This window comes from Pithys albifrons, chromosome 2 (genome assembly GCF_047495875.1).
Source record: "Pithys albifrons albifrons isolate INPA30051 chromosome 2, PitAlb_v1, whole genome shotgun sequence".
NCBI lineage: Eukaryota > Metazoa > Chordata > Aves > Passeriformes > Thamnophilidae > Pithys > Pithys albifrons.
The window spans coordinates 81,651,920-81,664,655 of record NC_092459.1 but is presented as its reverse complement, the minus strand read 5'-3'; the positions used below and the strand labels follow the sequence as shown (position 1 = coordinate 81,664,655).

Sequence of the window (12,736 nt, the reverse complement as noted above, 5' to 3'; positions counted from 1 at the left end):
CAGTCCCTCCCAGGGCTCTCACAGGACATTGTCAGATCCAGTCTCCACACCTAAACTGATCAAGGTAAGTCAACACTAGAACACCTTTTGGGCTGAGAGGGGTTGCTGTCCAGTGGTATGGCACAGATTATAAAATGCTGGGGAATTGGGATTGTACAATACTTATTATAGAATGTTTATGGAAGGAACTAAAGGTAAGGAAAGAGGTGATTCAAGAAGGAATAAACATGAAAAAAATAGAGGGATAAAAAGATAAAAAAAAAGGCTGGTCACCTGTAAACAGGGGTTAGTCTGAACAGCTGTCTCCTGATCATGTCCTGTGAGCGATCAGCACCATCTGTCCTGTCTTTCAATTGAATTTAATTTCTAAATATTTTATCCTGGGTGATTTTCTCTCATTCTGAGCACATGTGTGTGCATGAGGGGCCTAAGTGCCAGCAACGAGAGCCAGAGGAACCTGTAATGTCAGTGACTGGAGAGGTCAGAGTAACTGAAATCAAGAGGTTGAATACCCAGGTGCAGCAACTGGAAGGACCAAGATCCAGCAGCTGGCAGAGAGTTTTTGAGCCCTGCTGCTAGAGACATTCACTTTTTTTGTTGTTGCTGTATTTTCATCTTGGGGGTGGGTACATATCTGTGTGGCTTCTTCCTCACTAACAGACCTTCATCCTGAAACGACCACAGAAGGGTACGGTATGAGACCACTGGTGCTGTTTGTGTTCATGCAAGTGCTCACTGTTGATCTGTTTCTATCTGTGTGTATACATGTATGTGTTGTACACCTCTGTCCAGGTGCTGGAACCTACTAGGAATACAATCAGTCTTCCAGTTTGTGGTTGGACACGGAGCACAGAGCTGCAGCAACCTCACCTCTGCAGGGAGCATGTCAGATTCAGTCATCCCTAACAAAACTTTTCAAGTCTGATGAACAGATCCTGGTCTTTCAATGCACTCCTCCCTCCCATCCCCTTCTGTTAAAAAAGAACAGACCCCACAAGGAAGATGCCTGCCTGCCTGCTCCTCTGCACACAGCCCAGCCCAGATCATGCTCCTCTGCCCCCACACAGCCCTGTGCACCCAAGCAGTGGAAGTGCTGGCCAGCTGCCCCCGGCATGGCCGGCCCTGATGAGCTGCAGGTGGCCTGTCAGAGCCCATGTCTCAGGCACTTGGCTGGGCTTCCACGGGGGGAGCAATCAGCTCCAAGCGAGCAGCTCGGCTATTTACAGGCGTGCAGCGTCCTGCTCTCTCTCTTCCACTCCCCAGTACATTTGGGAATACAGCATTCCTTGCTAGCACCTTGGCCAGAAGGCTTTGTGCAGATTGCTAGCCAAGAATAACCTCATCGATTAACAAGTTTTTCATTTCAAGTGGTATCTTTTAAGACAATTTTTATGCAAAGCTTAAACTATGTTCAATTGCTCAACTATGTTCAAGTTGTACACTACCAAATTTTTCCCACTTGTACTGTAGCAAAGTACAGCTTTTATAGCCTTCCTTACACTCAATTACATGAAGCTGTTAAGGAAGAACACTATCCAGTTCCTTTGAAGTGTTAAGAGCTCATAATGTAAACTTGAAAACAAAACTCAAAGCAGAATATTTGAAAGCCTGTTTTATCTTACGGGATTATCCAGCTATTACTTTCCTGCATAAATACCCAAAGTATCCGCACAGTGACTCAGAACTTATAAACTGCTAATCCCAGAATTACTGTGTTTCCTAAAAGCAAAAAGATGACTGTTCCCAGTGTTAACAGTTCCAAAAGAGCATCCAGCTACAGGAAATTACTTGTGGGAAGTCTACGTATGCAACAGACTGTGCCAAAATTAATCTCTGGTACACCGGTATCATCAACTTGCATCAAGAATACATGCAATCCTTAGTATTTGGGTGGTACTGCACAAGGAACACTTCTAGTGCATTATTGACTTTACACTGAGGAAAAACAATTGGTGTTTTCGAGAATGTTTAGCTGTAAGTATTGCACTATATCTGGCTTTAACTGATAGTGCATTACATCGTCCTTTTTATTCAGAAGAACTCAACATACCGTGGTCAGTATTGCTGAGCGAAACACAACTGAGGCTACTTTCTATCTTGGCAGTAACTGAAAAAAAATCCCTCTAATTCAGGTTCCAGGACTTACTTTACAAAGTTCTGGACTAGTCGCCAAAAATTCACACTAGGGAAAAGCGTAGGCGGATATTGTTTCAAGGTCCAATATCTCATGACCCATTATAACTAAAAACAAATGCTTCAAACCACTGAAAGTTAATTCCGAAGTCTAATGGCGCAAAACACCATTGGAAAGTCTCTTCATTCACTGAAATCACTCCATTCTATTACCCTGCATCCCTACCCAGCTATTCACTCCCACTCTTTAGAATCATGTGCCAAATGACATTATCACACAGACAATAAGCTTCAAATATGTTGCAGATCCTTCCCTCATCTGATGCTGCAGTACAGACATACTTGGACTACTGCTTGGCTATGTTTTCCAGCATACAAACCTACTGCCATGCTGGAAATGCTCATCTGCCCCACACATAACACCACTGTATCTCCAGTAACTCCCCAGCTCCCATCTTCTCATAAACAGGCCTCAACTCTCTCTCACTCCACTGCACTATTTAGCTTACATGAAGAAAGCGGATGACAAGGCGGCAGAACAGTAGGAGAGAAAAAAGATCTGACACAGCTGATGAATAGTAAACATGATTTACATTCATTTTAGACCCATTCAAAAATAAATACCATGAACTATCACAAGCTTAACCTGAAGAGAAAGGAAACAACAGAATGATGGTTGCACTACTGTTACCTATTTATTACACTCAATCAAGTTGTTAATACAAAAGTTGTAAAGATCCATTTGTAATATGGATGGATTGTAATATGACTCTTTTACTTCTCAGTCTTTTATTAGTACAACATCAGTTAACACTTGAGAAACCATATTAGGCTTCAAGTCAACACCTCTGCCATGATTTGGTTAGATAACCATTACCATGACAGTGTCCAAACCTTTGGAAGACTACACATATTATTCCATGTGTTTTGGTCTCTTAACAACATGACAGTTTAAAGTATTTTAAAATAAATACTTTTTTCCCTTCAGTAGTTCTCACTGAAAAGCCAGCTATCCAAACTACTTTAATTCAGCCCCATTAAACTTGAGTTCTTAGGTATATGATTAATACAGATACACAGTTAAACGTCTCTTGGTTAGAAAATTCTACAGACAGATTATTTGCATGTTCTTTGCATCAGGCTTTTTTCCTTCCCTGATTATCAAAGCAAAATTTTTGAACACATCTCCTCATCTCCCTCCTCCTCATGCCCTAGTTTGCTTCACCTTCAAAGAAAACTGGCTAGTTTTCCAATCAATCCAAGGACTTCAATAATACTCTAATTATTGAAAATTAAATCCCATATAGTCTAAATTAAAAATAGGCAGGACTATCAAAAAAGTGCATCTATACTAATAGGCTCACATTCAATTCAGATTATTCAAATTATTAACCAGGGAATACAACGTACTAGAATTCCAACATTTATAAGAACAAAGCAACTATGAAATATGAAACTACAGAAACAGTAGAAAGACTCACAAGCAGGAGTAATATACAAAATTTGACTCCTCATGAACACAGACACACTTCCAGTGACTGTGCTCCCAACACCTCACACAATTCAGTCTTGGAGAAATAAATACAAGTGTGTACATGGTAAGTACCTGCGTAAGAAGCAATTGCCAGAAATTCAAGATAAAACAGCACAATGATTGGAAACAATCACACAATTAATGCTAGCAAGAAAGTGCAAATAGTGTTGGAAGAGGACACAAAATTACAGTAAATGACACCGTAAAGACTCTGCCTATAGAGAACACAAGAGAAAATAGCCAAAAATAAAATGAAAGAATGAGGAAGCACAAAGAAAGCCAATAATTAAGTAGAAATGAGATTATATGCAACTGTTAATTTGCTGTTGAGAGACAGATGTTTATATGCACCGTTTAAAGAGAATGATCATGGTAGGATGAAAAATATATACAAGAAAAACATTACTGCTACCAAAAGCAAAGACACCACAAAAAAGAGTTACAGGAATCAAAATGAAAGCAACAGGTGCTAGATAAGAATTTCAAGTCTATACATAAACAAGACAAATATGAGACTACTTAGAAGAAAGAAATGAAAAGTCAAAGCACTACATATGGAAGAGTTCAGCAATAGTAGAATTATAAACACTGTTGGTAAAGAAAGTTTAAGAGCAAAAATGAAACATGCAGACCAGGGGAGGAAAAATTTTATTTGGAGGTGTACTAAGACACAAAATAGACTGAGTAATACTAGGCTGAATCAAATTCGACATGAAAAAGGCAAACAGACAGGAAACATGCAGTGAACATGAATGAAACACCAGAAATATACAAGTACAGAGTAAAAAAAAAGTTTGATTTGGCTTTTTCTGGCTTTTTTATGTAATATGAGAGTACTATATGATGAAAATACAGAAGAAAAATGCTATCAGTAAGACATAAGAAATATCCTTTTGACTTTGCTAAGGGGAATGCATTCGGTCAAGCAGAAAAACTAGTCTGGAGGATGAAACAGTGCATGAGTAAAATAGCGCATCAGTATACAAGTCAAAAAGGCAGCGGTTAAAGGATCACAGGGATTTCAGGAAAACACTCTGAAGTAAGAGAGCAATCGGTCCATTTTGGAACAAAATGTAGCAAAGCCACCAGAGCAAACATATGTAAAAAAGAACAGTACTGAGTATGACAGAAAGTGAAAATGACCAAGGACAGGTCTGTAGACAAAAAAAAAGTAGGTATGAAAAGTTGCAGACACATGAAAGTGAAGATTCCTAAGTTTAGGAAAAAAGTTACAATAAATCTTGCAGGTACTGATACTTCACAAGTAATAGCACAAAACAATCAAATATTTTTCATTTATGGCTATCAGTTTAACCAGAACAAAATAAGTAAGCTAGAATAAAGCATTTATAGCATGTTGTCCTACACAATCCTTAGTCTGCGTGCAGTGGAGTATCACCACACGCAAGTTTCTAGTTTTAAGTTATTAACACCTTTGTTCTACTTCATGTCCTCTCATGTGAGGAATGAAAAAGCAATATTCCAACATAAAACAGGATTAAGAACTTGCCTCTGTAATATCTGACCATTGTGCTAGGACACACACTGTCCGCCTGCAACTTTTCCTACACATTATTCTGCTTCTAAACAGACTCCCTCTGTTGCAGCAGCCACATCTGTTCATGCTTAGGTTCCTCTTCAGATTGTCCCTGATAACTGTGTGTCTGACACTTTAATATACAGCAACCTAGATAAGCAATGAACAAAGATGGAGACTGTAAGCATGAATTTTTTTGAAGCATCCCTATAAAGTGTAAAGTTTGGGTTTTCTGATGACTTCTATTAAGCATTCCAAAATACAGTAACCCTAAAATAGTGCCCACCAAATTCAACTTTAAACTTGCAAAAAGTTTAAAGAAAAACATTCAAAACTAAAAAATATCTCCTGATGTTTAGAAGATTTGTAACAGAGCTGAGAGACACACCAAATATTTGCATTACTCATCTCACCCTCCTTGCAGGCCTCTTTAGTTTCAGTTCTGCTGCTGCTGCTTCTAAACACCCTTCTGCAAAACCCGAAAAAGCTACACTGAACACCAGTGTGTGAAAGCAAAAAACACAGGTGACCATCAACAATACAGCAAGGCTGGCAATACATAAAGTCCCATGAATATGCTTTAGGTGAACACAGTACTTATTTCCTAACTAAACTGCTCTCCAACAAAGGCTTTTGCAGGCTTGCCTTCCCCCCAGTTGATTATTTCCCGAGAAAGAAATAAAGATAATGCATAAAGCTATTTTTCTGAAAATGCCTGAAGATGCTATAATTACTTTTACAAAGGCTAAAATTCAGCCTCCTCCAAGATCTTCTAATCCTAACCAACATTTTTGATACTGTAACTGTAGCGTCAAATACAGTTAGGCAGGTGGTTCAAGCTCCCAAGTAAATGAAGGACTCCTCAAAGCTTTATTTTCTTCTAGATATGCAGACAAACACAAGTCTGAAATGTGATTTTAAAGTCAGGAAACGTCCATTTAACTCTAGTAACGCTAACGCTCAAATAAGAAGAAAAACTATAAATTATTACTCCAAGTTAAAAAAAAAAAGGAAAATATATTTCTCATTAAAGAAATGCAGCAGTATGTAGATACTGGTAAGTACAGAACTACCACAAAAACAAACTACAGTATCCTGAAGTCAAGACAGTTGAAGCAGGCTGTGGAATAGGAAAGGAAAGGGAAGCTTTTACACTGTGGCACCTCAACAGCACACCCAGTACCTTCAAAAAATAAACTGGAAAAAAATAAACCATATGCAGGACTACATAGATGAACACAGTTTACAGTTTCTACATTATGTACATATTAATACCATAATATTTAATGCTTGCAACAGTCACCAGATCTAAGAGAAAAAAGTCAAGGCAGGATGTATTTGTGTCCAATAGTGGGTAGAGGGAGAGTATCAACACCCATGCACTGGCTGCAAAACTACTTATGAAAGATGAATCCACCACACGGGAGGTTGTTTCCTGATCGGTTTGCTGCCTGCAAACATGTTTTCACTGAGCAGTCATTTAATGGTAGCATCAGCTGCAAGAGAGCATAAACTGCAACAAAGCCAGACAAAAGAGGAAAACTGATCATGAAATTCTCATCAGTTTTGCAGGAGATTAGGCTCAGCATGTAAGAAGTTTATTGAGCTATAACATGAACTTGAGCTAAACTTTTAGCTAAGCCTGCCAAAAAAACAGAAAGGAAAAAGAAAAGTAAGTGTGAGTCTATTTGTTTTCATCTTTCTTTAAGACAGAAGACAGGAAATATGCACAGAGAAGGAGCTGATCTAGAAAAAAAAAAGCAGCCCCTAAAATGGCTGCAAAAAGGTGTTGCTAATGCACATGGTTCATGTAAAAAAGAAGGACACCCAAATAACTCTTCAAAAAGGAACTAACATGCTGAACTACATTTTGGTACTATTATAAAATGGCTTGTTAGACAACTAGTTTGTAAAAATATGGAAGATGCAGTAAGTTATGAGATGGGGAAAAAGTTGAGCTTACATTCTTTAAAGCTATTAAGTGGAAAAAATCGTATAGTAAAACTAACCAACCATAAATACCAATCACAGTAAGGAAACAAATGGAAAAAAACATTTCTCTACAAAATAATCCACTTTCAACTCCCTCACTGTCACTCATCCCTGGCATTATGGGGAAAGAGCAATTATCTTTTTATTTATGAAATACTGTTAACGGCTTTTAGGGTTGCTTAGTAGGATCTAACCTATCTAACCTAAATAAAGATAAAACTTGGATCCAAAACCAACAAGATCAGTGTTATTTCCTTCCTGAAGAAACAGAACTTGCAACAGGGTAACCACGACCCATTTGAAAATCATGCTAAGATTCTTTTATTTTTTGGTTAATCCTCTCTTAACACAAATTATACTGATAATAATCTTCTCATGAAAGAGTAACATGTGGATTCCTTAAATGGAAAAACAGTACTAGGGCACTATTGCTTGTTTGGTGGGGGTTTTAAACACTAACTAGAAACAGAAAGAAAAGCTAGTGTCAGGAGAGTCTGCAGGCCTGCAGTGCATGTCTATAGCTACACCTGGCCCTTTCATTAGGGCTGGCTATACAGTTCCAAGAATACTCCATAACAGTAGTAAGCATAAACTATAACAACCTAAGGTATCAGTGACAATTGCTGAAAGAAAAGAACATAGTTTCCATATTGTGAAAAGTAATTCTTGCAGAAAATTTACAACTACATCTTTCACTAGATTTCACAAGCAAGAAAGAAAGCAAGAAAGTAACAGGAGGATTTACTCCTTTTGAATTAAAAGCTTCTACCTTGAGAGTCAGCAAAATTTGTGCATAACTGCAAATGCCTAACAGGGATCTTTGTCCCTGTGCCAAACATCTTCACACCATCCAGTCACACACTGTTATTACTAAGCATTCTGTTACCAAACAAGCCATGAACAGAACGTGGTAGTGTCGCACCGTACCTTCTGGTAAACTATTGAGCACACAAGGTCTTTAACAGCAGAGAGGGACAGGTCCTGAGCTTCAATGGTGACAGTCTCTCGAGTGAGACCAATCTGCAGAAGGAAGGAGATCCCATGCACGGAGCCTCGGGAGTTGGTGAGGCTCTGGGTACTGAAACTGCCATTGGAGAGTCGACTGGAGAGCCCCGACTGGGGACTTGAAGACAACGTTGGAGTCTGTGGTGCAGCAACATGACATGTAGGTGGCGAAAACTTCTGTAAGGATGGGGGAGAAGAGTCGTTTGCTGACATCTGACTTGTTTTACTCTGTCGATATTCTCCCTAGTAGTCAGATTCTAAGAAAAATACGTTATCAGTTCTTAGTTCGAAATTCTAACTAGAAGAATGTAAGTTTCCCTTTCTTAGTTCCGTAAAATGCTCCTGACCAGCAAAACTTAAATTTCCCTTTCGTTCGGTGCAAGCCAAAGACTAAAATAATTACAGCTGCAAGTTACTTTAAATTAAACGTTCTCTTTCTGCAGTTACAATCAGCCGATCAAAAGCAGTTTCCCCGTCCTTTAGCACCACGTCCAGACAAGAAAGGCTCACATAAAGGCCTCACAGAAACACATCAGCTCTGCTGCTTTATACTTGTCCTTCATTTTTCTTAAAAAACAAAAGCTGAAGAAACAGACGGAAACAGATACCGGTAGTTGATTAAAAGTATCCTTATTCACCTAATTGCACAGATCACATCTTAAATGCAGACTCATCTTCATGCAGATAGCTTTTTAGAATGAAAAAAACAAGTGTATCCTTCAGTAACAACAGAAGTCCATGTATGTGATGAACCTGCTCCTCCTTCAGAAAGGCTTCTCTGAATTCACAGGACACTTAACTTGGAGATCAGTGAAGGTATCTGATTTCATTTTTATAAAATATTTTAGCTTGCGAAATGGAGGAGCAGGATGTCTGAAGACCGAATCACATTAAGTGTAATCTCCAGCTTCACCCAGATAATCTCCAGCATTTTGAAACGTTGTACTCTGCCTGTAGGGGAAAAGATACAGTTGTCATTTCACATGAAATGCATAAAGTCGCACAGCAGTGTCATAACTGCTCTACTCTGAAGCAGCAGCAGCATCAACTCCTTTTACTCCAATGTGTTATTTCAGTAACATTTTGTAGTTAGAAGTTAAACTCTACCACTTTCCCACTGTATGATACACGAGACAAACCAGATCTAACACTGTCCAATATGTTACCACAATTTCTAATTAATGGTAATTTGGCACAGTGAAATACATAGCAGTTAAGAGGAGGAAAAAAAAAAGGTGGAGAGAGGGGGCAGCAGACCACAGCTCTGCTCTGTAGATCTATATTGAGAAGTTGGTAGGTAGGTAAGGAAATTTATTAAATGCATTGAAATGTCAAAAAAAACCCCATAAAGTCAAAACTCAAACTCTATGCAGCATGACTCAGGGTACCACTTTATCACTGCTATTCAAGACAATTGAAGAACGTCTTGCACAAAGTCTAACTACAGGAAGGTATGCAGAACATACAATCGAACACTGGTTCCTTTGGTGAAAAAAATTAGGTCAATATACACTCACACATTTGATTGAAAAAGCTAGTCAGCTACAACCTTTTGAAATAAATAATTTCATGAGCACGGACTCAAGATACTTGTTACAAGATGCTATGCTACCTGATTCAATATTTCAAACATTTCATGAGCAATTGAAACTTTTGAAAAGAATAATTTCTAGATTCCCCATGCAACTTCTGTCACAGGAAAAGTTGTCCATGAATGCAAAAGTGGTTCAAATACATAAATACTACATATTGCTTAGCAGTTTTTAAGGAGCATTATCTATTCAGGATATCAAAATCAGTAAGCTTGCATATTTTTTTGCTTCCTGTAGGTACAAAACCCCAAAATCTCAGGAAGAGTATTACTCTTGAAATGAAATTTCAGAAGATAAATGCCACAGCTTACTGCACACAGTATAAGCTGTCCTTACTACATATAAATCTGAGAATTGGTAAAACAGTCCATTTCATAGTCTATGCACTCCTGGTATTTATCAATGTAATAACCTGGACCCCCACTGCCATTGCATTCTGAAAAATGGATAAGGAAAGAGAGGTACACAAATTACAGTACTGAAGGAAAAACAAGTTCCTGGTACTATGATAAAAACTCCTAACAAGAGCTCCATAAGAGAGAACAAATGGATAACTTCTGGATTTTCAGCATAGGTATCTAGAAACTGTTGTCTTCAAACACACAAGAGTTGCTGGACAGTTAGCAACAATACCTAAAAAGATAACTTCCACCTTAAAAAAACACACTAAACACAATACAGATGAAGGTCATAAAGAGGAAGAGTAAGGACAGCAACACTTGAGTACCTTTCTCAAAAAAGCAGCTTCACAGTGCCTTCAACTTCACTTGAAGGCGACTTACTTTTCTGCATACTGCTTTCCCTTCCCTTACCCCTCAGAGACACCAGAGAGAGCAAATACAGAGCCCTAGGGGTGGATCAGACTTACAATAATGCCTAACCAACAGAACAGAGAACACAAAAGCCTTATAATATGAAATAATTAATGAGTCTACTAAGCAAATTTAATTTATACAACAAAAACACACTTTAAAAGCTCACCTACAGCTGCCTAATTAGAGTGGTAATTATATTTACGAAAAGCATGATATATTTGCATTGACAAAGGCTTTTCATACCATATGTATTTGCATATAAGCCTTCAATGAAGTTTATTTTTGCTACTTGGCAGAAAAGAATGGATCTTTTAAGAGAGAAAGCCATAGAAACTGCTCACTTCATAGAGAGGATAAAGTTCTTCCGAACATAAAGTATATTTTGAAATTTACAGGCAGGCTGCAATTATGTATTTACATTTACGGAAAGAAAACCCTACACCTACACAGCAGAGAGGCACAAGGGACATGAAGGAAACCCCTCTGCGCCCTTCGCCTGCTGCCCAGTTCGCAGCCTGCCCTCGCTCCTTGCGGGGCTGCTCCCAAACCGCGCAGCTCCCGGGCATCTTTCCCAGCTCCTGGTGCTTAACGCGCCCCATCCCTGCGGCTCCCTCGCTGTCCTGTCCTCACCGCTGCGGCGCCGGTTCCCGCCGGGACGGACGGCGGCTCCCGCACCACGGGCCGGGCGGGACCGGCGGGGCGCGTCGCTCCTGCCGCGGGTCCCGCAGCCCCGTGGGGGCCGGCGCTGGCACCCGCCCGGCAGGGCCCGGCCGTCCCTCCCAAGTTTAAATCCCCGCTGCGCGACCCGCCCCCGCCGGCACCATCTCCGGAGATGATGTGGCCTCGGCTCGTCGCCCCCATCGCGGGGCACCCGGGGCGAAGCTGCCGCCGGGGCGGCTCTTCCCTTGCGGGTGGAGCGGCAGGGGCTCCCCCGGGACACGGCGCCTGCCGGAGCCGTCGCTCCCGCCGCCGCGGCAGGAACTTTCCGAGTCCGCCCCCGCCCTTCCCTGGCGCGGCGGCGGCCCCGACCCCCACCCCCGCTCCCCCGCGCCGGCTCCCGGCTTCCCGCGGCTTTCCCGGCTCCGCCGCGCTCACCTGCGGCGTCGCAGCCCCGGCCCGGAGCGGGCACTCGCGCATCTCCAGCTCCGCGGCTCCAGCCCCGCACACTCCAGCGCCGCCCGGGACGGGACGGGGGCTGCGCCGCGGGGGCTGCCGGGAGCTGTAGTCCCGCGGCCGCGCTCCCCCTCGGACCGCCCGGACCCGGCGAACCACAGGCCCCGGCGCGCCCCGCGCGAGCCGGGTTGGAGGAGGGAGGGGGGGGCTCAGCGCGCGCGGCAGCGCACGCGCAGGGCTCCCCGGCAGAGTTTCCGTTAGTTTTCCTTGGCCGTGGTGGGCGCTGCCTCGAACCGCTACAGCGGGATGGGATGGAACGGGATGGGATGGGATGGGATGGGATGGGACGGAACGGGATAGAAGCGGCGCGGCACGGCGCGGCGCCGGCAGCGGGCCCCTGCGGTCGGTGCCAGAGCCGGGTGGGAGCCAGGTCGCCCCTCCGCGGCTGTGGCGGCGCCGCCCCCGAGCCCGGGCGGCCCCCGCGGCACTTCGCGGCAGCCCCGCCCGCCCGGAGCCGCCGCAGCCCGGCTGTGCCTCCGGCAGCGCCGCCCCCGGTTCTCCTCGCCGGGCCGGGCCGGGCCGGGGCGGCGCAGCCCCCGGGGGTGTCCCCAGGGCCACGGGCAGGCCCGGCAGCGCTACAGGAAATACTTGACCTGGTGTGTCACGGCAGCGCGCTGGGCTTTGCCGCGACCGCGCTGACCTGGGAGATGGAAAGGGCTCTGGGCGTCCCCCTCGCCTCCCGGTACCCCCCACGGACGTGCGGGCGGCTCAGCGAGAACCCCGAAGTTCTCCAGGCACTTTGGGACATCACTGTCCCCGTGGGCTACTGCGCCTCAGCCCCCGCTCGCCCGCCCCTTCTAACACTCTGATGCACCCAAATCCTGCCTTCCTGCCCTGCGTTAATGATGCCACTCTTGCATCAGCTGCAAATCTCTGCACGCGAGATACTTAACAAACACAACGAGCAAAAGTACCAAATAAAACTGGTCACAAGGCAAAACTGCATCTGTAACCT

General features: G+C 43.0%; 1 protein-coding gene across 1 annotated transcript in view; it reads right to left on the bottom strand.

Moving 5' to 3' along the window:
- PRKD3 (protein kinase D3) overlaps window positions 1–11,875 on the bottom strand; it is a 43,089-nt gene extending 31,214 nt beyond the window's left edge. The window contains exons 1-2 of the mRNA XM_071575378.1: window positions 11,704–11,875; window positions 8,124–9,152 (exon numbers count right to left, since the gene is read on the bottom strand). Coding sequence (XP_071431479.1) covers window positions 8,124–8,414 — 291 coding nt within the window. The 5' untranslated portion in view covers window positions 8,415–9,152; window positions 11,704–11,875. The remainder of the gene's footprint in view (window positions 1–8,123; window positions 9,153–11,703) is intronic.
- Window positions 11,876–12,736: the final 861 nt, after the last annotated feature.